This window comes from Rattus norvegicus, chromosome 4 (genome assembly GCF_021556685.1).
Source record: "Rattus norvegicus strain SHRSP/BbbUtx chromosome 4, alternate assembly SHRSP_T2T, whole genome shotgun sequence".
NCBI classification, from domain to species: domain Eukaryota; kingdom Metazoa; phylum Chordata; class Mammalia; order Rodentia; family Muridae; genus Rattus; species Rattus norvegicus.
The window spans coordinates 119,395,201-119,420,381 of NC_141537.1; the positions used below are offsets into that span (position 1 = coordinate 119,395,201).

The following is a 25,181-nucleotide window of genomic DNA, read 5'->3' on the forward strand; positions in this document are numbered from 1 at the left end:
GTATCAAAATTTAAAAGATAAGTGTGCTGGTGGGGAGTCTTTAATCCCAGCACTCTGGAGGCAGAGTCGGGAGGATTTCTGAGTTCCACCCAGGCTGGTCTACAGAGTGAATTCTAGGACACCGAGGTCCACACAGAGACGCCCTGTCTCAAAACACAAAAACAAAACAAAAGAGTGCAACGTTTTGGTATGCTTATTTTTTTCTTTTTTCTTTTTGAGACTATAATATAATCACATAATTTCTCTTTCCTTTCTTCCCTCCAAACCCTTCCATATATTTCTCCTTGGGCTCTTTGAAATTCATGGTCTCTCTTTTCATTGATTGTTCCATGCATGTGTGTGTGTGTGTGTGTGTGTGTGTGTGTGTGTGTGTGTGTGTGTGTAAAAACTAAGTGTAACCTCTATCTAATAGATTTTTATTTGACAAGATTATAACTTATTTATGAGTGTTTTGTGGAGGTTTTCAGATGAATGCTGATAAAATAGGTAGATTAGGTCATCTTTTTTCTGCTGCACGTCCCTTTCCTAATGTACCTGATTTGATTCATATACATGTACAGTTATATGTACATAATATAGATAGGAATTTTCCCAAAAATGTCACTGAAACAATGACATTTGTCTTATTGTACATGCACCCCAAACCAGTTCAGACCAGATCAGCCTTTCTCTTCTACCTGTCCAGAGACATTGGGATAATATTTGAATAGAAACAGTCCAAATTTGATTGTTAGGGGCAGAGAAGCTTACACTGTTGCTCAGAGTGAAGTATACATTCTGCCTAGTGTAGGTGGAGTGTAGAGGGTCCTGAGATTGCTCGATGCATGTTTGAGAGGGGTGTGTATGCATAGTGCATGCAGTGAAGGAACTAGACTATCAGGTACATTATCACAAGGGTGTGTCTGTGTGCGTGCATGTAAACCGAACCAAATAGGGTCTCAAGCCACTGAACCATACCCTATGTTTTCCTGCCTTATAATGACTTTCTCCACACGCTCTTGTGAGGGAAGAACAAGTCCAGTCTCCAGAGTCTCTTGTTGGTAAGTTACAGCTGCTTCTAGTGAAGATGGTAATGCTGTTATGCTTGGAGAATAGCATTTTATAACAGAATGAGAGCATTTTTATAAAGTGAAAGATATATTCTAGCATGGTTACTTTTGCTCTTGCACCTCACTCGGCTTTCATGTGCTTCGATTTTCAGGTTATTCCACTGACTTACCGTGCATGGCAGCAGACATCATACCAAGATAATGCTAGAGCCCAGTTTTCCAACTCCAGTACATTGTTATTGGAGCCAGAATTTCAGTGGGACCCTGAGGAGGTTCAGGTAAATATAGGACAATTCTTTTTCTTTTTACCAGTAGCACAAGAAATGTTGTACTATGTTTCAGTGTCCTAGTGGTGCTCATCATTCCTGCTTTCTTGGTCTCAGTAGTCTACGTTCTTCAAGAGTACTGTAAAGGGCTTTGTATATATGCATTGTGTCTTGGGACATTTAGCATACAAGAAGTTTAAACATTTAAAATTACAAACTCATTACTTGATGATAATTTATTTTAAGAGGAAAAGTGTCTATTTGCATTTCTTTTTGGTCTGATTTTGAGGCAGGGTTTCTCTGTATAGCCCTAGTTGTTCTAGAACTTGCTCTGTAGACCAGGCTGCCTTAAAACACTACCTTCGTCTGCCTCCCCAGTGCTGGGGTTAAAGGTGTGCGCCACTACTTGCCAGTTACCTCTTTCCACTTTTAAACAGCTAACTTTATTGATGTATTAAAAAATGTACTAAAGTGAACAGTTCTAGCTATACAGTTTGTCAGATGAGCTTTGAAAGATGAAGTCATGTACATACCACTGTGGTTGAGACTTCTGTATTGGTATTATATACAAAAGATTCTGAGTGCTGTTGTAATCATTGCCTTCTCCAGTCCCTGAGCTTACAGCAAGCATCCTGTAGTTGGTGGCTCTGTAGCTTTGCCTTCACAGAATTACAGTGTGTGGACTTTTAAAATCTGACTTTTTCCTTCCTTTCTAAAATTAGCCCAGGTTTCATGTATCAGCTTTTCAATTTTCATTGTTAAATAATATTCCTTCAAGTTTTTTGGAGAAAACATGACTTTCTGTTGAGTAAATACCTAGGAGTAGATCAGCTAACTTACATAATGATGTATTTAAGCTTATAAGAATATGCCAAATTATTTTCTGAAGTACCCATTGCCCAAAGAATGCTGTAGCTAGGTTTGAAAATACTTGTTCAGGTTTTTTTTTTAATTGCCACAGTATTGATTTGTCATGTAGTACCAAATGTATTGATTTGACAATGAGAACTTAAAATAGTAGCATTAAGTGTCAGTGACTGCCTGCTACCAGGAGATGGGAATGATTGGAAGAGAAGGAGGTTAATGTAGCAAGAAAGAACATAGAAGGAATGACTTTTTTTCCACTCTGGTGAGAATGTTGTTAAGTATGAGTACACAGTAGTATTAATGTGTTTACTCAGTTAATGATCAAAATCTTTCCTTAAAAATTTTCCTTTCAGAGAACAGAGTCTTGGCATCATCTTCCTCAAGAAAGGGATTCTTTCCAAACCTTGAATATATCCCAGACTGGGATCGACAGAGTAGAAGGAGCAGAAGTAAAAGACTTGCCCTCTCAGGAGGGAGGTGAATCGGTTCAGGCACAGTGTCCAGTAAAGGAACCAAAGCTGGATCTCTTGTGTTCTCCATTGCTAGGTAATGCCTTTCTCTCTCTATTTTAGCATTTTAATCTATTTCATGTGTGTGGGTGTTTCACCTGCATGTATGTCTGTGCATCGTTTTTGTGCCTGGTGCCTATGGAGGTCAGATGAGAACATCTGAGTCCCTGGAACTGGAATTATGGGTGCTAGGAATCAAACTCAGGTTCTCTTGAAGGGCAGCCAGTGTAAGCCAGTCAAGCTCTTTCCTCAGCCCTAAATGGCCTCTGTGTCTTTAACCAGAGGTAATAGCTTATATTTCCTTTCTTTCTTTTTTCTTTTTTCTTTTCTTTTCTTTTTTTTTTTTTTTTTTTTTTTTTTGAGACAGGGTTTCTCTGTGTAGCCTTGGCTGTCCTGGGACTCGATTTGTTGACCAAGCTGGCCTCGAACTCACAAGAGGTTTTACCTGTCTCTGCATCTTGAGTGCTGGGATTAAAGGTGAGAGACACCCCTGCCTGGCAATAGCTTATAATTCTAAAAACATTTTGTGTATGTGTATACATACAGTAACTCATTAATAACTAAATCTATTTTAATTGAGGATCTCTGTGGAGCTATAGTCAAAAGAATTGGTTGGTTTTAGTTTTCCACACTAGCTGGTAGGGTTAGCCATATTAAATATACTATTGATCCTCATTTTAGCATTGCTCATAGAAGGCTGAAAGGTGATCATGCCCATTCTCATGGGTATATGTCATTAGTCTTCCATAGCACTGTTGCTCCTGGAAAAAGTACATTTATCTTTGATTGGTATTCAGTGGAGACTGTTTCCTCACATAAAATAAGTGTCTATATGTCTTCATTTGCTTTTTATTGCTGTGATAAAGATCACAAACAAGTCTCTTAGGGAGGACAGAGTTTATTTGGCATATATATCCTGGATCACATCCATTGAGAGAAGTCAAGATAAGGACTCAAGATAGGAACTGATGAGGAAGCCATGGTGGAATGCTGCTTACTGACTTGCTCAGCCTGCTTTTTTTTTTTTTTTCCCAGTCTGCTTTTTATACAACTAGGACCACCTGTAGGCAGGCAGCCCACAGTGGACTCAGCCCTTTCATATCAATTATTATTTATGAAAATACCTCCCAGACTTACCTATTTGCAATCTGATGGAGGAAATTTCTCAACTAAGGATATGTTTGTGTAAATTTACCTTATTTGATCCTTGGACTCATTCTAAGCCATTGTTATCCTCAGCTTTGAGAACAAAAGCAGATAAAATTGAGTCATTTCTTTAAGATAGATCATCCTGCTTTTCTTTTAGTGTAGAATGGTTTTCTTAGCTCTTTACCAAAGATAGACTTCAAGTAACTTTCTTTTTTTTTTTTTTTTTTTTTTTTTTTTTTTTTCGGGGCTGGGGATCGAACCCAGGACCTTGTGCTTCCTCGGCAAGCACTCTACCACTGAGCCAAATCCCCAACCCCCTCAAGTAACTTTCAAATCAAGGTATTCAACCATAAAGATGGTTTTATAGAGCTTTGTAGAGAAGACTAGGACCCAATTGAGCATATTCTTTTCAAAACAAGCTAATGTTTGCAAGGCAGGGTGCTGATGCATTAAAGGTGCAGAACATTAAAGGCCATTGTAGCTTTTCTTTTGGAATAAGGCGGTTGACCTTGCTGGAGGAGATGCCTGTGACCAAACGATTGAAGGCTGCCTTGCTAAGGAGAAATAACCTTTGTTTGTCCACTATGTAACATTTATGTAACTTATCTAAATGTCTATTGTGTTCTAATCCAAGGGTAGATAGATGAACACTATCTCCTTTTCGCTGAAGAAATTTTCATAATTACAAAACAAGAGCAGAAATCCACAAACTGTAGCCGACAGTCTAAAGCTCCATCTTGTGCTATGAGTGCAAATTGTAAGAATGTTTTATTTTACATATTTAATTTATCTGTTCTCAGAAAGACACCCCTACCTATCTTGTTGGGAATTCTATGTCTCCTTGCTTAACTTCCCAAGTGCTAGGATATATGTGTGTACTACCCAGCCCGGATGCATTTTTGTTTTTTCACTTTTATTGTGGAACTCTAGGTTAACCTAAGGCTTTGCATGTTTGGCAAATACTTTACTGCTGAGCTATAGCCCTCACCATTTGAATTTTTAAAAGATGTGAAAATGAAGTATATGTGACAGTTCATATGTTATCAACAAACCTAAAATATTTATGCTCTGACCCTTCACAAAAAATGCTTGCTAACCTGTCGGCAGGGGTTCAAATGAGGACTACATGTAAAGTATAGGATGCTGCATTGAACTGAATATAAGAGCAACCTTTTTAAAAAGGTAATGTATCAGCAACCGAAAACAATTCCTGTTACAGCAAAATGTCAAGGAAAATTCTATAATAAAAAGGTTTCAGCATTGAATGAGAGACTCTATAGTGCAGTTTCTTGTATAGCTGTAGTTCTTCCTTATTAGTAGATAGAGTAGATAGTTAAAGCTACTGGTGGGCTGGAGAGAGCACTGACTGCTCTCCCAGAGGTCCTGAGTTCAATTCCCAGCAACCACATGGTGGCTCACAACCATCTGTAATGGGATCTGGTGCCCTCTTCTGGTGTGTCCTAAGAGAGCAACAGTGTACTCATATATAATGAATAAATCTTTAAAAAAAAAAAAAAAGCTGGGGTTGGGGATTTAGCTCAGTGGTAGAGCGCTTGCCTAGCAAGCGCAAGGCCCTGGGTTTGGTCCCCAGCTCTGAAAAAAAGAAAAAAGAAAAAAAAAAAAGCTACTGGTTTTTGGGTAGTATGGCCATTGGACATGTCATTCCCGCTGTTCTGTCCTGCATCATGGTATTAGGCCAATGGCAGATATCATTGATATGACAGGTGATGGAGGGACCCATGCTAGCAACATCTATCCAAATGTGAGGAAATAAGAGTTGAGAACAAGTGTGAGGGAGTCATTGCTAGTTATCTGAATAGCCTTCCCATCAATTACACACATATACACAGATGACATGCTTGAAAATTAATAATTTAATTCTGGCTTGCTCCTTTAAAAATGAATTTTTCTACTTAACCTGATTTAACTCTCAGATACTACTCATATTTTTAAATATTTAAGGAGATGCTCAAATGGTGCTTATAAGTAATTATGATTTTTTTGGTTTTATCTCTGTTCACGATAAAGATTTCTGTAAGTTCTGGAATCTGGTTAGGGATAATTAATTTTTAATTATTTATTTTTCATATTATTTTATGTGTATGGGTGTTTTGCCTGCATGTATGTTGTGTACCACTTGAGTGACTGGTGCTGGAGGAAGCCAGAAGAAGATGTCAGATCCCTTGGAACTGGAATTAAGTCACCGTGTAGGTGCTGGGAATCAAACTTAGGTCCTCTTGAAGAACAGCAGCCATTTCTTTTAACCGTTGAGCTTTCTCTCCAGCATAAGATAACTATTTTTTTTCCCACCCTCCCCAGATAACTAATTTTTAAAAAAAGATTACCAGATCATTTTAAATGACCAATATACCTAGTTAACTGAAAATAATTTCTTGTACTCACCAGTCCTTTGTGGTGTTAGCCCTAGTTTCTTTTTAAAAAACATCGTTGATTCAAGGGATGAAGATTATCTGTTCTGAAGGTTTAAAATGATTATCTAAGTCAGTGCCAGGGATGAACCATATTAACTCTTTTCTGATGTTAAATCTTTCTTTGTGTATGCGTGCACAAAGTGTAGAGGACACACTCAGGTTTTGTTTGCCAGAAGCCATCCATTTTCTTTTGAGACATTGTCCCCTACTGGCCTGAAACTCAATGATTTGACTCATTGGCTGGCCAGAAAACCCAAGGATTTGCCTGTTTTGATGTTTCTAGCACTGGGATTGCAAGTGGGTAATACCATGCCTAACTTTTTACAACAATTTATGGAATTAAATTCAGGTTTCATGCTTGACCAGAATGCACTTTACTGACTAAAGTTATGATTTTAAAGTTAGCCATTTCTTATTTTTTACCAATTCAGTAAATATTTTTCATTTAATACCTGCTAAGTGTAGCAGATGCTTTGCTTATCGTTGAGGATGTCCCTGTGATAAAGCAGCTTTTATAGAATTGGAGAGGAACCAAATGTGTGCCAATCCAGAGCAGTGAGAGTGCTGGGGTCCCAAGGGAGGGTGTATATCACCAATGAGAGCAAAACTCCTTGGAGGGCATTCCAGGAAGAAGGCTGGTGCCAGGGTGGAGCTGTCAGCTCTGTACATAGTTGAATCAAGGAAATGTGCTGTAGCAATCATTAAATTCGTGTTGAAAAACCAGGTTAGTTTTAGCAGCACATCGTTACTCAATTTTAGCAGGCTGCCATTTTAGAAATCAAGTTTTATATGGATAATTTTTGTTTTGTAATTTTATAAATGCTATAGGGAATAAGGATTTTATACTACTTTATATATATTTAAAGAGATAAGAATTACTTAAGCTCAGCATAGTGACATATGCTTTTAGTCCCAGCACTTGGAAGGGAGATGCGGAGGAGAGAAAGGCAGAAGCAGAGAGGTAGAGACAGGCAGATCTCTGAGTTTGAGGCCACCCTGATCTACATAGAGAATTCCAGGACAGCCAGGACTATACAAAGAAACCCTGTCTTGAAAAAAAAAGAAAAAAAAAAAAAAAACAAACCAAACACAGAAGCACTCCATCCCACAAGCCAACAACAAAAAATAATTACTTAAGCTGTTCGGAAACCATAGTGCTTTTTCTTTTTAAGGTTCAAACTCTTCAGGTAATATACCTATTTTATATATTTCAGAACGAGAGCTTCAAAGAGCATTTGTGTTTGTGATAGCATCTTATGGTAGAGTTTAAACAGAAAATTTAAGAAATATTTATTTAAAACTGGCCACCTGTTACTTATATAGTAATACCATACATAATTTTCTTGACAAGCAATTTTGTAAAACAAATATTTATTTAAGAGGGAGGCCTTGTTCACTATTTTGAATATAATTTTGATCCTCATCATCTCCTAACAGTGTTAGATTACCCTTTGATAATATTCATATATAAAATTTCATATTACTTAAGATTGAGGGGCCAGCAATATGACTTAGCAGGCAAAGGCAGCTGCCGCCAAACCTGATGACCTAGGTTTGATTCTTCCTACGCAGTGGAAGGAGAGAAATGATTACTGCAAGTTGTCTCCTGATTGCCATTTGATTACCAGTGCACACTCACACCCATCTACCTAACACCCATACAAAATAAAAATTAATAAAAAAAGACATGCTTTAATTGCTGACGATTGTTAATTGTTAATATAAATTGTATCGTAATTTGCAAAGAAGTTAGAATGCTGTCATTTAACCTAATTACATATGAAGAGATTATTTAATAATAAGTTTTGTAAATAAATTTTCTTACCTTTAAGTTAGTAATAGTAAATGATACTTATTCTTCAAAGTCTTCATGGATTAGATGAGATACTGTGTGTTAGATGTTTAGCCTTTCTTGTTCCATAGGTGATTGCTACTGTTAGTGTATTACTGCTGTAATGATGTAGAATCTTCCAGATGGCAGAGGCTTAGGTGCTTTAAAGCATTGCACGTTTCCATTGCTCAGCCTCTTTATACTTGAAACTTTGCAGTGATACAGGATGACTTTGCTGCTCCTGATTTGCCCTTGCTGACATGTATGACCCAAGACCAGGAGTTTGAACCTGATTCCTTGTTTCAACAAAGTGAACTGGAATTTGCACCTTTGAGGTAGGGTGATTCTTTTATTTACCATCTAAATTTGCTACTCTTGCAGTAGTTGTTAGTAGTAGTAATAGTTTCAGGATGAAGTGGATTGGGAGTAGGAGTAGGTGTTCTTAGCACACTCTTGCGTCTTCAGTCGGTGCAGCATTTGACCTGTGGTTTAGAAGTAATGTACTGTTTGGTGTGCCTTTAGTCAGGCTTTAGTTACCAGGAACCTGGGTTTCCTATTCTAAGTCTCTGGGTGCTGCGGCTCTCCTTCCCCTCCAGCCCACCTTTATCCTGCAAGAAAGCGGGCATTTCTAGGATGTTAACTTGTCTGCACTCTGAGTTTGCTCAGCTGTTACTGAGTTAGTCTAGGTGGCTGTCTTTATACTGTGCAAATATCAAGTAAGATTTTTGTAATATTTCAAATTGATGTCTTTTAGAACAATCAAAATGGAAGGACATTCTGTAATTCTTTAGAAACATACTTGGAACTGTCCAAGGCTTTTGTTTTTTTGTTAAAACTAAAAGAAAACTCTACCTTAAACTCAAAACTCTAGATATTTAGAAAGTAAGCGTATATCCCTGTCATTATGCTGTATATTACTTTAGAATCATGGTTGCAAAGTTCTGTGTTCATTTAGGTGATCAAAGTGACTAAGCTATATTGTATTTTGGGAGTAGAATTAATAAGCACAATAACTGACCAGTAAACTGAAGGATATAAGTTAGAGGAGTGTCAATTCATAGTAGGGAGCAAACATTTAAAATAGCAAGCCTTATAAAAGGGCAGCGTCTTAACTGTGTTTGTGGTGTTGGAGTTGATCTGTCTTAGGACAATGCTAGGCAATAGCAGGTGGTGGTTTACTTACTGGCTGCAAACTTTTCTTTGTTTAATCTTTAGCTAAAGATTGAAGATTAGAACTTTTAAAAATGCACTTTCAAGTAAACCTGATTTTAGTCACACCAGGTTTGTATTTTCGCATTAGTATTTAAAAATTAAAGTATCAGGAGCCAATTATTTCTTTATAACTTTGTATTTTCAGAGGGATTCCTGATAAGTCTGAAGATATTGAATGGCTTGCTCGACCGTCAGAAGTTAGTGAAGCTTTAATCCAGGCCACCTCAGAATCATCTTCAGACTTAGTTAACAGTTGCTTTAGTATATCTCAGCATCCACTCACAGGTAGCACAATTTTTGGGTCTCAGCGCTCTCTCTCCTTGTTTGAACAAGAGAATAATAGAGAAACTGTACCATGTAATGCTCCTGATGATCTGAAAAGCCCAGATAACTCGTATCATTATGATGCCCAGTATTCATATATGTCATGGCTGACAGAAAAGGACACTCAGCAGCCAGAAGGCAGCTTGGCTGATAAAGACCAAGCGTCCTCTACAACCATATCTGACATTAGTGATGAAAGTATCACTGTGAAAAGGAGCAGCGCTCTTGGCATTTCCTGTTCATATAGTCAGTATCGGAAGCAGGAAGCCTTAAAACAGACTGAAGCATCTCTAGCCAGTAAGGACCATGCTTCCTTCTCACGTCAAATTACTTCTCTTCCTAATAAAATGTCACGCTCTTTCCTGCGATGCATGTTAAAAAGAGGAGAAGGGACTCCCTTGACCTCTGATAATCCTCCTGAAAATGTTTGTTTAAGGACTCCAGCAGAAGATGAGATGAGTCAAAAGAATGATTCTTTGGAGGGTTATGAAGGAAACGAAGATCTGCAGAAAGAACTATCTCAATATTTTAAGCAAAAGGAGACTAGAAATACTTGGGCATCTTCTCGGGTGCATGCCAAATACCCAGAGATAAAGTCGCTTGGGACCGTTGCTATCCCTGAGAGTCAGAAACGAGTTGCAGAATCATACATACTCTGCAGAGGACTTGATATCTCTAAGCTGGATACCTCTGGTTGTCCTCTTCCGACAGTCAAATCCAACTTTAATGAGACATCAGAACAACTCTGTTTTCAAGAGGAAAGAAACCAAAAGGCAGCTACTACTTTTGATGAGAAAAATGTTGATGCTACTGGAAATGTAGCCTTTGAGGCAATTATTGCCTCAATTGAGTCTTCCAATCAAGAGGGTTCTGTAAGTGAGACTCAAACTGACAGCAGTCAACTGTTAGCAGATGACAGCGAAGAGAAAAAAACCCTAAAACCAGACCTTTCCCCATTCAGTTGTAAGGATGAAATCTCTTTCATTGATAAGCTTAAGTATCAATACCAGTCTACTCCTGCGGTGTTTGAACCAGCAGATTCCAAACCACTGTTGTGTAAAGATGATGATGCTGGCTCCCTATATCACTATCCAGATTTAAAGCATCCCATTAATGTTCCTCAGAGCATGCTCGGTAAGCCGGTTTCTGTCATTCTAGAGCTTAAGTCATCTCCTTTAAGTCAAAACGTTCACAACCAGGCTGTTGGTCTTGAGAAAACACAGCCACCTTCATTTCAATATGGTATAAACAGTCTTAACCTTACAGAGAAGGTAGGATCTTCAAACACTAGTTTTGCAAAGAAAATATCAACTTCAGAATCTTGGGTTTTACAAGATTTAAAGCAGCAGACCTTTGAAGAAGTTGCAGATTCCTCAGCCTATAATTTGGGTAAGGATGTAAACTGTAGTAACCCTATGAAGGTCTAATCTGCTGCTGTATGGAACAGCAAACTTGGCAGCATGTGATGCAAGTCCCACTTTGCATTAGCACTGATTCATGACGCATTGCTGATTATAGTCATGGAAGTAAAGAGCTCATTGCTGGAAGCCGATGGAGGCCAAGGTGAAATTCCTTGGGGGCTGAGTCAGGCACTATATATATGTACACACACATACATATATACATATATAGTTATACAACATGACTTTTTTCTTTTCTTTTTTTTTAATAGAGGGCCTGCAGGGGAAGGCTAAATCTGATGTCCTTACTCTGTTTGGTGATGCTAAATACGCCAGCATATATGAAAATGCTGGTGCACACAGTGAAAGAATTACCGAATTGCAAAGAGAGGTGAGATACAATGGCGTGATCATTGTAGAGTACAGTCCTTTCCAGTACTGACTCAGGAAATGGTATTTGTTTTTTACCTTGCACTGTTTCCCACATATGAGGCCTGGTAAGTACTTGGAGCTTGCAGATTTAGAGAATTTGCTTAGTGATCTTTGTGACAGCTCCTTGTTTTGGCTACTTCATAACCATCATCTGAAGAGAACCATTTTGAAAAGCCTGTAAGTTACTCGACATTTTTTATGGATAGGTAAAGGAATATTTTAGTTGAAAAGAAAATCATACTGAAAGTAAAGAGCTCATTTATTTTTGATACCAATATTAACTCACAATGTGGTCTTCATCTCATACCCAGGAATCTGATCTCTTCCAAGTGTTGACAGAAAGATCGTTTCATAGCCCTTAACACTTCACGAGTTCTTTGGTGTCTTAGGAAGGGACATCTTTTGGAAGTCTGGGCTTTTTTTATTTTTTTTTAAAGATTTATTCATTTATCATATATAAGTACACTGTTTCTGTCCTCAGACACACCAGAAGAGGCATCGATCCTATTACAGATGGTTGTGAGCCACCATGTGGTTGCTGGGATTTGAACTCAGAACCTTTGGAAGAGCAGTCAATGCTCTTAACCACTGAGCCATCTCTCCAGCCCGAAGTCTGGGCTTTTTATCTTTTGCTTTTCTTTTGTTTTTAGTTCTTTGAGACAAGGTCTCTAAGTAGTCCTGGCTGTCCTGGAGTTTGCTGTGTAGACCATGCTGGCCTAGAATTCAGAACGATCTCCTGCCTCTGCCTCCCACGTGCTGGGAGTGAAGGCATCTACCACCACCATGGTCAACCTTCCAAGGTTTTATTTTGAGGTGTCCTTTTCATGTTGGGGTAGCAAGAATATTTGGAATACGTGACAAAAACACATTTAAAGTTCTTGATAATTTTGACTTAAGGTATTTGAGAAAATGCCAAGCATCATTATTTGACTGGAAAGGATACTTCAGAGTCCAAACTAGGCATTGTTTCTGAAGATCCCTACCTACCTCTTCTCACATGAGCACTGTCAGCTTGCACACATAGCTGCCCACCTGTCTGCTCATGCTGCCATCGTTCAGTACATCACTGTCTACAGAAAATGCTGACTCTGGGGACTTAGAACAATTCATTTGCTTGGATCTTTGGACCTCCTTGACATTAAGTTTCCTTGAGTCCCACCCTTGGTTGTGTGATGCTGTCATCATCAAATTGGTCTCACTTGTGACGTGTCCTGGTCTCACTTGTGACATGTCCTTGTTCAGGTTTAGAAGTTGATATGTGAAGATAACAAAGATAACATGAAGAATTTTGCTTTTATTTTTAGGTTGTTGTCTGTGTAAGAAAATTTCATGGGATTAATTTGTTTTCTTCAGTATTCTAAAGTATGCATTGTTTGAATTTTTAATTTGATGAGAGTGGGGATAGAAATAATGGCTAACACTCTGCTCAGGTTCAGTGCTAAGAGGTTCATAGGTCACAGCAGTTCACTAGTCCATTGTGTCAGATTGGATTAGTGTAGATTATTTTGGTCCACAGTTTAAAATGAAACTTCTAGGGTCAGCATTCACTACATAAGAACACTAATAGGAAACCTCATTATGTTCTTGAATGCTGTACTGTGAACTGCCTACTACCTACAGGTTAACCCTCTCCTCAAGAAGTCTCATTTTCTCAGGATTGCCATCAGCTATGCTTCTAGATGTTAATCTCTTCCAAGTCAGGCCCTTTATGGTATCTTACTTTTTTTTGTTGTGTTTTGCTTTTTTTTTTTTTTTTTCTTTTTTTTTCGGAGCTGGGGACCGAATCCAGGGCCTTGTGCTTGCTAGGCAAGCGCTCTACCACTGAGCTAAATTCCCAACCCCGCTTTTTGCTTTTTGAGACAGGGTTTCTCTGTGTATCCTTGGCTGTCCTGGAACTCACAGAGGTCCACCTGCCTCTTGCCTCTGTCTCCTGAGTACAGGGATTAAATGCAGGAACCACCAGTGCCCAACAGGACTTCTTAAAAATGAACATTATGCTTACCTCCAGTTCAACTTGTGTATATCAAAATAACTCATATATCCCCTATATCAGACTGATTTGCAGATTCTGCTTTTTTATAGAAATGTTAGCATTTTTCTAGTTTTTAACTCATCTTTTAATATTTTTTTGTTGGCAGTTAAAAAAATGGGAATTTCCAGAAGACCCAAGTTCAGTTCCTAAGACCAGTATCAGGTCACTTAGAACCACCTGAAACCAAAGGTCCAGAGGACCATCAGGAGCCCTCTTCTTGTCTCTGAGAGCATCTGCATTCATGGAACCAACATATAGGCATGCATATGCATGTACATACATACATTCATAACATATATACATATACTCATAGCATATACAGTCATAACATACATATACACATATTAATAACATACATATACACATACATATATATATATATACATACATGTAAATAAAGACATAATTTTTTAATGTAATGTAATGGTAATTAAGGGCTGAGGGCCTAGCATGCCCAAGGCCCTGGGTTCATTACCACACATACAGACTTAAAAATGGGAAATAAATCTGAGCATTTTCCTCCTGGTTCCTCTCATTTTCAAATAGTTCCTCAAATCTGTTGATCTATCAAATACTTCTGGTAAATAATTCTACATTATTTTTTCTTCACTAAGCCAACAGGCCACGAAGTTATCTGTATATTTTTTAGTATTACCTGTTATAATAGCTTTTATGTTTGAAGGTGTGTTAATAGTACCTCATTTCTTCTACTCGGCATTCCTCCCACAAGCTATACTTAAAAGAAACTAAACTTTTAGGAATGAGATTCTTGACTTAACAATTTTTGGCTTCTAAGTATTTTTTTTTTTTTTTTTTTTTTTTGGTTCTTTTTTTGGAGCTGGGGACCGAACCCAGGGCCTTGCGCTTCCTAGGCAAGCGCTCTACCACTGAGCTAAATCCCCAACCCCGGCTTCTAAGTATTTATATTTGGACTATATGTTTTTGATCTAGAGAACCACTCTGTATTTTAATGTTTTCTAGTATTTCTGGCCACTACTCACTAGGTACCAGCAGCTTCCTGTCTTACCCATCCTGTTTTCACCATGTATGACAAATGAAAAATGTTTTCTGACGCTGCTAAATTTCTCTTTGCAAGGGATAGGATTTTCCCAGATGAGAGCTAGTAAGCTTAGAAAAGCCTTTAGGGAATAGAGGTAGAATATTCATTCTAACATGTGGCTGCCAACTTCTTGAGAACTGAGAATCCAGTAAAAAAAAGAAATAAGTAATGTATACTTGTAATCTTTGCACATGAGATGTGGAGACAGGAGGATCAGGAGTTCAAAGCCAGTCCCAGTTGTGTAGTGAGGAGTTTGAGGTCAGCCTGGGCTACATGAGATCCTGCCTCCAAATACACAAACAAGTAAACAAAAAATAAAATCATGTTTTTTTTTTTTTTTTTATTCTTTTTTTCAGAGCTGGGGACCGAACCCAGGGCCTTGCGCTTGCTAGGCAAGTGCTCTACCACTGAGCTAAATCCCCAACCCCATAAAATCATGTTTATGTATATTTTTGGCTTCTGTCCTAAAGGGCATGACTAGACTAATCCTTTAAAAAGTTAATAGTGCTATATGTTTTTACCTAAGTGTCTTTTGAACTTAGTGGAGATTTTTATGCATTTATGCTTTCATGCCATCAGTTATTGCTATGTGATATTCTCTAAGGCAGCATTGTAAACCACAGAACTATTGGTGCTGTCTTAACCAAACAAAATCTGATCTGTATATGAATTCAAATGGCTTGAGAACATGAATCTCATTCTGTTACTAGACTGGCCCAGGTCTCACAGTTAGCTTCACTGGTCTCAAACTTGTGATTCTCTTCCTTCTGAGATTTGAGTGGGGAACCACCACAGCTGGGAGGAACAGGATCGTAAGTAACTGGTAATACTCCTCAGTGTGATGTGCTGGGACATGGGTCATCAGTGAAGAACAGTTGTTGATGTTCATTTTAAAAGATTTACTTTTTTTTATATGTGTGAATATTTTGCCTGCATGTGGATCTGCATGAAGTAGTGCCTTTGGAAACTGGAAGAGGGCATTGTGTTCTCAAGGACTGGAGTTAGACAGTTAGGAGACAGTTGAGCTCAGGAAGAGCAGCCCGACTCGTAACTGCTGCAAATCTCCAGCCCCAACTTGTTCTTAGAGAATCCACATGGGGCCTCATCATCATCTGTAACTAGTTCCAGCGGACCCAACAACTTTCTCTAACGTTGCATACATGTAGGCAAAACACTTGTACATGTAAAATGAAATTAAGTAAGAATTATTAAACTTCTTGTGTTCGTTTTTATAATGTGGTTTGTTTTTTGACCAACAAAGTGTCATTAATAGAATTTTCCCCTTCATTTCTCATTTCATAGGTAGACTGTTCTAATCTGAGCATTACCCAGGCTTTTCCATCTTCCTTGCCTTCATTTGTTCCTCAAGAACCGACCATTGAGTCAGAATATCATTCCTCCAATCTCAGAATGTTGAGAGTATCTCCCGACACTCTGCTGACAACTCTTACACAGACAACAGGTATGTGAAATGGAGGCATGAAACGCCCTCTTCATATCTAGGTCATGATTTACTGCTTTACCACGCCTTTTTAGCAGTTGGATGGATTAAAGGATGCCCAGATATCTTATTCAGTGTTTTTACTACTGTGATAATACCATGGCCAAAATCAACCTGTGGAAGAAAGGGTTTATTTCAAAGCTCCGTTTTGAGACCAGACTTGCCTCTTCCAACTTGAGTTCAATATGGGACTGTTATTTCATCTTAACAACTCTCCGTCACACTTCATGACTGAGGGAAGTCAGGAACCTTGGAGCATCGCTGCGTATTCTTTTTTTTTTTTAAAGATTTATTTATTTATTTTATGTACAGCATTCTGCCTGCATATGTGACTGCAGGCCAGAAGAGGGCACCAGATCTCATTACAGATGGTTGTGAGCCACCATGTGGTTGCTGGGAATTGAACTCATGACCTGCAGTCAGTGCTCTTAACCACTGAACCATCTCTCCAGCCCGCTGTGTATTGTCTTGCTCCTCCTGGCTTGCTCAGTTTTCTTTCTTACATATCCCAGGACCACTTGCCCAGGCAGTAGCACCATCTACAATGGGCTGGGTTCTCCCTTCCCACATCAGTCATTAATCAAGCGAATGCCTCACAGCTTGCCTATCGGCTGACTTTGGAGGCATTTCTCAATTGAGGTTTCCTTCTTTCAGATGAATGTAGCTTGTGTTAAGTTGACAAAAAAATTAAACAGCACACCAGATAATTGGTAAAGCAGTATTTCTACTCATACCTGAAGGGATATCTGAGGAAGCGATTTGAGTAAGTGGACTGAATAAGGAAGATCTGCCTCACCAATTGTCTAATTGGTTGAGACCTGCACAGAAAGGCATGCTGGGACATCTTGTACCTGCCCTTGAAGGCAGAACTCCAGGTTACTTGACCTTAAGGCAGTTTCCCTGTCCTTGCTCTTAGATTGAGTTATACTGTTGGCATAAGTGATTTTGGAGTTTTGGGGTGTAAGCTAAGCCATACCATCCTAGGATCAATTACTCCAATTTCTTCTGAGAATTACCTGCTAATTTTTTTATTTAGTCATTTCCATTAGGGTTCCCCCTCCCCCTTTTCTTTTTTGAGATAGGGTCTGGCTTCTTTTTTTAGCTCTGGCTGTCCTGGAACTCTGTGTAGATCAGGCTGGCCTTGAATTCACAGAGGTCTGCCTGCCTCTGCCTTGAGTGCTGAGGTTAGGTGAGTACCACCATGCCTGGCGAATGTTAAGTTTTCAGTAGGCCACTCTCAAACTGCTCTACTGCTCACCAACTTCTCAGTAAATAGTACTGCTTTCCTCCTCAGAATGGTCTCCTGTTCTCTTTTGTACAAGGTTAATTGCATCCATACATCTCTTGAGCTCTTGAGCTCAATTACTTTTGCCTTCCAATTATGAAAAATGTTTTTTCTCAGATGGGGATTCATTATGTTCTGAATGATTGTGTCCCTGAAATTTTCTCTTTGAAATTCTTACTCTCAGAGTGATGGCATTAGGAAGTAGAGCCTTTGGAAGGTCACAAGAACTCTTAGTGACAAAGTAAGGACCTTGGAGTGATCCTTGTCACTCTGCCCACACGAACACAGTACTGTGGTGTCTTCTGTTGTGAGAGGCTCTTGCCAAGTGCTCTATCTACATCAAGCACTTTCATGTAAGTGAGGTGTTCTTTCTCCTTTCCTTGTGAAAACAGGCATGCACTCTAAGTCCTTATATGCTGGATCAGAAAGGCCTCCTTAAGTGTTCACATAGACGATACCACTAAACTAGAGCTTTGGATGATGAAAATATGTTCAGAAACCATTTTTCTTGCCAGGCTGACTGGTCAGATTACTGGTTATTGATCTAGTTGTCTTTGTCTCTTTAGTACATGCAGACTTCAGATTTTTTTTTGAGAGTTGGTCTTTTCTTTCCGTTATGAGTTCCAGCAACTGAACTCAGGTTACCATGCTTGTATGGCTAGCAATCTTAGCCTGCTGAATCAACTCACAGTCCTGTTCTTAAATGTTTGATCATACTGCTTGCAAACAGGAGGGCTTTGATTTCTTTTCCTTTTCTATTTGCATATTTTGTATTTCTCTTGTCTTGTTTTAGATAAAACTTCAATTAATATACTTAATCTGAGATTTTCAGTTATTTTCCATTTAGGAACATGTTGGCTTATATGTAGCCTTTATTTAGATATGTTACTTTTGTTTCTAATTCTTCAGGGCTTTTATCTTAAGGGGTGTTACACTTTGTCAGTGGTATTTTCTACATCTGTTGAGGTGACTGTATGATTTCTGACCGAGTTTATTAATGTTGTATTTTATGTTTATTAACATATATATGCCAAATCATTCTTACGTTCCTGGAATGAAGCTAATTTGGTCATTCATGGTAAATTAACCTTATAATTGTTGAATTTAGTTTGCAATATTTTACTGAGATTTTAAGCATTTGTGTTCTTCTGGTATACTGACCTGTTTTCTATTTTTTGTGGGTCCTTGTCTAGCATTGGTATCAGAGTAGTACTGACTTTTATAAAACAAATTTGGTAGCTATTCCTTTTTTATCCTATTTTATGGAATAGTTTGGGGACTATGTCTTTAAAGTTCTTGTGGGAGCTAAAGAGATGACTTAATGTTTGACGAGCACTGGCCGTTCTTCTAGAGGACCTTGGTTTGACTCTCCTCATCACATGGCAGCTACACCATTTACAACTCCAATTCACACCAGTTTACACCTTGCTTTGTTCTCTGCAGGTACTACATGCGTTGGTGCACAGACATATTCAGACAAAACACCCATACACATAAAGATAAACAATGTTTTAAAAAAAGTTCTAGTATAGAGCCAGAAAGTTGGCTCAGTGGGAAAAAACACTTGCTGTGCAAACTTGGCATTGATTCCTGTGAGGACAGAAGTGACTTATGAATGTTGTCCTCTGATTTCTAATGCACAACATCAATGCACAACATCATGCACTGGTGTCTAAGTCACTGTTCTGTTGCTGTGAAGACACTATGGCCAGGCTACAAAAGTCTTACAAAAGAAAGCATTTAACTAGGGGCTTGCTTTTAGTTTCAGGAACTAAGTTCATTTCAACTTGATGGGGAACATGGCAGCACACAGAGGTTGGAGTAGTATCTGAGATTTTTAGATTCTGATCCACAGGCAGAGAGAGAACCTGGGCCTGGCATGGGCTTTTGAAAACTCAAACCCCAGCCCCAGTGACACACTTCCTTTTAATCCTGTCAAAAAGTTCCACTCCCTGGTGACTGATTTAAGCGTTCTAATATATGAGCATATGGGGGCTAATTTTACCACCACAAGTAGTATTTGATTAAAACAAAATTTTAAAAGAGGTCTGATAGATGGTGGTTGTGTAAGCCTTTAATTTCAGCTTTTGGAGGCAGAGGCAGGTTTGTTCTACAGAGCAAGTCCCAAGACAGCCAGAGCTACATAGAGAGAGACCCTGTCTTGAAAAACCAAGGGAAAAAAACACTCTGATAGAATTCAGCAATAACATGGCCATTGGGACATGACCTTCTGGGCCTGGGCATTTTTAGGTGACTTTTTTTTTTTTTATAACTTCTTCAGACTCATTGCTTGTTGTAGATATGCTTAAGTTATTTATATCTTGGTTTAATTTTTATAGTTCATATGTGTGGTGGTTTTAATGAAAATAGCCCCTCATAGACTCATTTATTTGAATTCTTGGCCTCCAATTGGTGGAACTGTTTGTCAGGGATTAAGTGATGTGTCTTTGTTGGAGGTAGTATGCTGCCATGAGTGGGCTTTTAGGTTTGAAAAGTCTATACTATTCCCAGTGAGAGTTCTCTCTGCCTGGTGGTTGTATGTCAAGATGATGTAAGAACTTAGCTACTGCTCCAGGGCCATGCCTGCCTGCCATCATGTTCCCTGTCATGATGGTCATAGACTCACCTCTTGAAACTGTAAGCCCCAGTTGCAGATTAAAACACTTAATATAAAACAAAAAAGGGTTTCTTTTATAGGTTGCTTTGGTCATGGTGTCCCTTTATAGCAATAAAAAGGTAACTAAGGAAATATATGCTTAAAATTTATCCATTTCTTTTAGATTTTTCCAGCTTATTGGCATATGGGTTTTCATATTGATATGTTTTAATAATCTGAATTTTATTGTTATCTGTTGCATTATCTCCATTTTTAATCTCTAATTTTATTAATTTGGGTATCTTTTCTTTTGGGTATTTTGCTAAGAATTTGCTAACCCTCTTTGTCTTGTTCAGAGAGCCCTCTCTATGTTTCATTGGCTTTTCTGTGCTCTGTGTTTTCATTTCCGTAACTTTCACTCTGACCCTTATTTCTATCTACAGATTACACATTTACTTCTCATTTTTTTCTAAGACCTTGAGTTCCATGATTCAGTTCTTTATTTGAAAGCTCTGACTATTTAAATGTAGGTATGTGTAACTTTAAACTTTCTTAGAATGGCTTCCTTGTATCTCACAGGATCTGTTGACCAGAAGATTGGAGCAGCTGCAATCTCTTCTCCTTACTCACATGGAGTACAGCCTGGCAGCTTTCCCCAAGAAGAGTTGCCAGATAGGCATCTTACCGAAGAGATTCGGAAAGTGTCACCTGCTCCTAGGCCAGCTGGCCAGAAGCCTGAGATGCCAACAGTACCATCTAGTTCTTACTCTAAGGGAATAAAATCTGTTTTCTATCGATATCCGATGTCATACAGTCCTCAAGGCAAAGAGCCTCCAAATGTTTCATCTGTTTCTGGATCAGCTGAGAATGCCCTGCCCCTAACAGTAACCTCTGTTTCCCAGCCACAGAGAGAGACAGCTAAAGCTTTCTACCAGCAAACATTATCAGACAGTCTTCTAACTGCAGAAACATTGCCAGTTTCTGTTATTCCTGAATCAGGTGACCAGAAGACTCATTTGCTATCAGGGTTCTCTCTCTCATATTCTCACAGAGGAGAGGACCTGCCTGAAGATGTAGTGAAAGTTTCCACTGATTCTGGATCTGTTGACAAGAAGGCTGACATTCCAACAGTGTCCTCTAGTACCTACCAGCACAAAACAAAACCTGGTATTATTTACTACCAAGAGTTTCCAGACAGCCATGTGCCTATAGGGACTAGAAAGGTTGTATCTCAGTCAGGAGCAGCTGGCCAGAAGACTGATCTATCAGCAGTGCCCTCTACTTCCTCTTCACATGCAGAGAAGCCTGTTCCCCCCTCCCTGCTAACTTTACTAGGTAGTCATCTACCTGAAGATGTTTTCAAAGCTTCTTATGTTTGTAAGTCATCTGAAGAGCCATCTGGAATAACAGCTCTGACCTCTGTTTCCTACTCATATAAAGGGAGACCCAATATTTCTCATCAAGAGAAGTTTCCAGACAGTTACCTAATTGAAGAGGCCCAGAAAATCTTGGGTTCAACTGTAACAGTAGACCAGAAGACAGTGACAGCAAAAGAAAAGCCTAGTGTTTTCTACCAACAGGCCTTGCCAGAAGGTGGTCTATCTGCAGAGGATCTGCAAGTTGACCAGAACATTGCTATACCAATGGTAACTTCTGCTTCCTTCTCACAAAGAGAAAAACCTCAGGTTTTCTACCAAGAGGCGCTCTCAGGTGGTCATTTGCCTGGAGAGCCTCCTGGACCGCCCGACCAGAACACTGAGGCACCAACAATATCGCCTAGTTCCTACTTCCCTGGAGAAGAGTCCATTATTTTTTACCAAGCTGGCTTTCCAGGTAACACTCCATCTGTAGTGCCTTTCAAAGTTTCAAGGATTTCTGAATTAGCTGAACAGAAGACTAACATAACAACAGGACCATCAGGTTCCTACTCAGTTGGAGAGAAGTCCATTATTTTCTACCATCAGGCCTTGCCAGATGGTCATCTTTCTAAAGAAGCTTCTCCTGCACCAGCTGACCTGAAGACTGGGGAGCCACCAGTATATTCGGCTTCCTGTTCTGTTGAGGTAAAGCCCATTATTTTCTACCAGCAGCCTCTGTCGGATAGTCCCCTAACTAAAGGTCACAACGTTTCAGTTGTTCCTGGACCAACTGACCAGAAGACTGGTATACCAGCAGTGCCTTCTACTTCACAGTCATATATAGAGAGGCGTTCTGTTTCTTACCAGCAAGAGTTTCCAAATGTTAGTGAAAAAGCTTTGAAAGTTCTAGGTGGTGTTAGATCCACTGAACAGAAAACTGAAATACCAGTAGTGTCTTCTGCTCTCTTACACACAGAGGTACCTACTATTTCTTCCCAAGAGGATTTGCCAAATCTTACTGAAGAAGCTTTGCAAATTTTAGGTGTTGCTGAAGAAGTTCCTTCTGTCCCTTCACGTGATAAGACACGTCTCATCTCTTACCAGAAGAAGTTACCAGATGGTACTGAAGTATCTTTGAAATCAGTAGGCTTTGGCTCTACTGATCAGAAGACTGGGGCACACATAGTCTCCTCCTCAAGAAGAGAGAAGTCCAGTGGTTTTCATCAGCAGGAGTTGCCAAATACTTGTGGGGATGCATTAGGTACTTTTCATCCTGAACCAGTTGCCCAGAAGGTCGGAAAACCAACAGAACCTTCCAACATACAGGGAAAGGCCAGTGCTTTGTCTCCACAGCAGTTGCCGGCCAGCCATCTTACAGGAGAGGCTCTGAAGGTGTCAGACGGTTCTGCCTGTGTGGCACAGACGCCTGAGGCACCAGCAGGACCGTCCATTTTCTACTTCCATAAAGAAAGGTTCAGTAATTATCAAAAGGCCTCACCAGATTGTGATCTAACTGAAAATTCTTTGAAGTCTTCAACTGTTCCTGGATTGTCTGATCAGAAAAAGAGACCTCCAGTCTCATCTGGTTCCTGTTCACACAAAGAGAAACACAAGATTTCGGCTGCAGATTTGCTGGATGCCCAGGCGGCTGAACTGCCAACAGTTATTCAGAGATCCTGCTTACATAGAGAAAAGCTGGCGATTTCAACTGTGATCAAACCAGATGACCCAAAGATTCCATTACCAACAACTTGTCATGCCTCCTGTGCTCAAAAAGTAAAACCTGTTATTTTTGTTCAAAAACAGTTATCAGGTAGAGATCAAAGTGAAGATATTCCGAAGATTTCAACTGTCTCTGAGCCAACTGTTGCAAACACAGGTGCACCAGTACTTCTGTCTAGTTCTTACCCATACAGAGAGAAGTCAGATTTCTCTTCCCCAAAGGAACTGCCAGATAGACATCCAGCTAAAGTTGACATGCAGGCTTCAAGCAGTCTTGGACAAGCTGACCAGATTTCTAGGTTACCTACAGTTCCTCCTGGTACTTATTCACACAGTGAAAAGTACCAGCTTATCTCAGAGCATGTACAAGAGCTGATTGATAATTTGAATTCTTCTGAGTCTTGTCTCAATGCAGACATTATGATGCCTTCAAATTCACAAATTGATGATGGAGTTATCATATGTAAGCCAGAATCTTCACGTTTTGCCAATGTTGGCTGTGAGGAAATCCAGGATATAGATCATGGTTCCAAAACTCTTAAAGAAATTCAGACTCTCTTAATGGAAGCAGAAAATATGGCACTAAAACGATGCAATTTCTCTGTTCCCTTAGTTCCTTTCAGAGATGTTAGTGATGTTTCATTTGTACAATCAAAGAAGGTGGTTTGCTTCAAAGAAACCCCCACATCTGATGTTTGTATCCAGAAGGACTCATTTGCAGAGGAAGTCCCACACACTAAGTATGTACAGAAGGACATCGGTACACAGACGAACCTTAAGTACCAGAGGAATGTTAGAAATTGGGAATTTATTAGTTCAGCTACCTTTAGAAGTCCTCTACATGAAGCAAATGGCACAGCTCGAGTGGCATTTGATGAAAATTTCAGGCAATATAGAGCTACCAGGTCTGTAATGAGGTCTGAACCTGAAGACTGCAGCACAGGCATTGGGGATAAAATTATTATCCCTATGATGACAATCATAAAGAGTGACTCGAGTAGTGATGTAAGTGATGGTTGCTGCTCATGGGACAATAATTTACCAGAGTCTTTGGAATCTGTTTCTGATGTTTTTCTAAACTTCTTTCCGTATACTTCACCCAAGACAAGCATAACAGATAGCCGAGAAGAGGAGGGCTTGTCAGAGAGTGAAGATGGCTATGGTAGTGCAGATTCATTGGCTGCACATGTGAAGTACCTTCTGCAGTGTGAATCCTCACTGAATCAAGCCAAACAGATACTTAAGAATGCAGAAGAGGAGGAATATCGAGTCCGAGCCCAAGGTAAGGACTAACTGACATAATAGGTACATTCAGGTCTGTGAACATTACACCTTAGCAGTTTATAGTGAGATGTTTGAAGTTCTAAATTTATTTTCTTAGAGAACTATAGAATGATATTTTCTATCCACAATCTGGAAAACAAAAACAATGCTGTAAATGAGATATATAACCAGTAGTGCTAGTCTGTGTTTATGGTTTTAGAAGGAGATTCTCATGATTGATGGACAGTACTTTGTACTTCTTTAGTTAATTCTCTTATTGTAATATCCTTGTTTGGAGACACATAGGCCTCCAATTTCTTCTGTAAGTTGTTTTATATTCTAAAGCTATGTATGTTTTCTTAAGAAATTTTTGGAGTTAGTCTGAAGGGAAAGATATCAGGTCTTTAGTACTAAAACTTTGGTTAGAGGTCTAAGTGTAAAGGGTTATTTATTAGCCTCATTATTACTCTCTAGTAGACTCTTTGTAAAGGAGTCATAACAGTCTTTAAGACATAAAGAAGTGTGTTGTGGGTAGTATCTTGTACGTGGTTCAGGACTGGCTCGGAATCTTGAGATTAACTGCCTGTGTGGTTCCTTGTATATTTGAATTCTGTCAAAATCTCCCTAGTTTTGCTTGTATTAGATTTCATAGAGGTGTTAGTAACTATAGCAAGTACTATGGGAAGATAGAGACTTTTTGATTAGAAGAAAAGTTAAAATTAATGACTTAAATACCGTGTTTAGATCAGCTTCTTTGGAGATGATTCTGTGGAGAGAGTTTAAAACACTTAGACTCTTTGTTTATTTATGGTGACTCAAATTTGTAATCTCTGGACTAGGCTGAGGCACAGAGATCACGTGTTCAGGGTTACCCTGTGTCTTATTAGGGGTTT

General features: G+C 39.1%; 1 protein-coding gene across 25 annotated transcripts in view; it reads left to right on the top strand.

The window, feature by feature from the left end:
* Positions 1–25,181, top strand: part of Alms1 (ALMS1, centrosome and basal body associated protein) — a 100,359-nt gene that overhangs the window by 10,802 nt on the left and 64,376 nt on the right. For 17 of the 25 annotated variants that reach the window (XR_015685437.1, XR_015685439.1, XR_015685440.1 and 14 more), the window contains exons 2-8: positions 1,202–1,327; positions 2,536–2,728; positions 8,321–8,438; positions 9,461–10,773; positions 11,312–11,430; positions 15,866–16,025; positions 20,525–24,307. Coding sequence is in view for 12 of the 25 variants with exons in the window: in XM_087656697.1 (XP_087512823.1) it covers positions 1,202–1,327; positions 2,536–2,728; positions 8,321–8,438; positions 9,461–10,773; positions 11,312–11,430; positions 15,866–16,025; positions 20,525–24,307 (5,812 nt within the window). In the remaining 13 variants the exon portion in view is untranslated. 25 annotated transcript variants of the gene reach the window in all.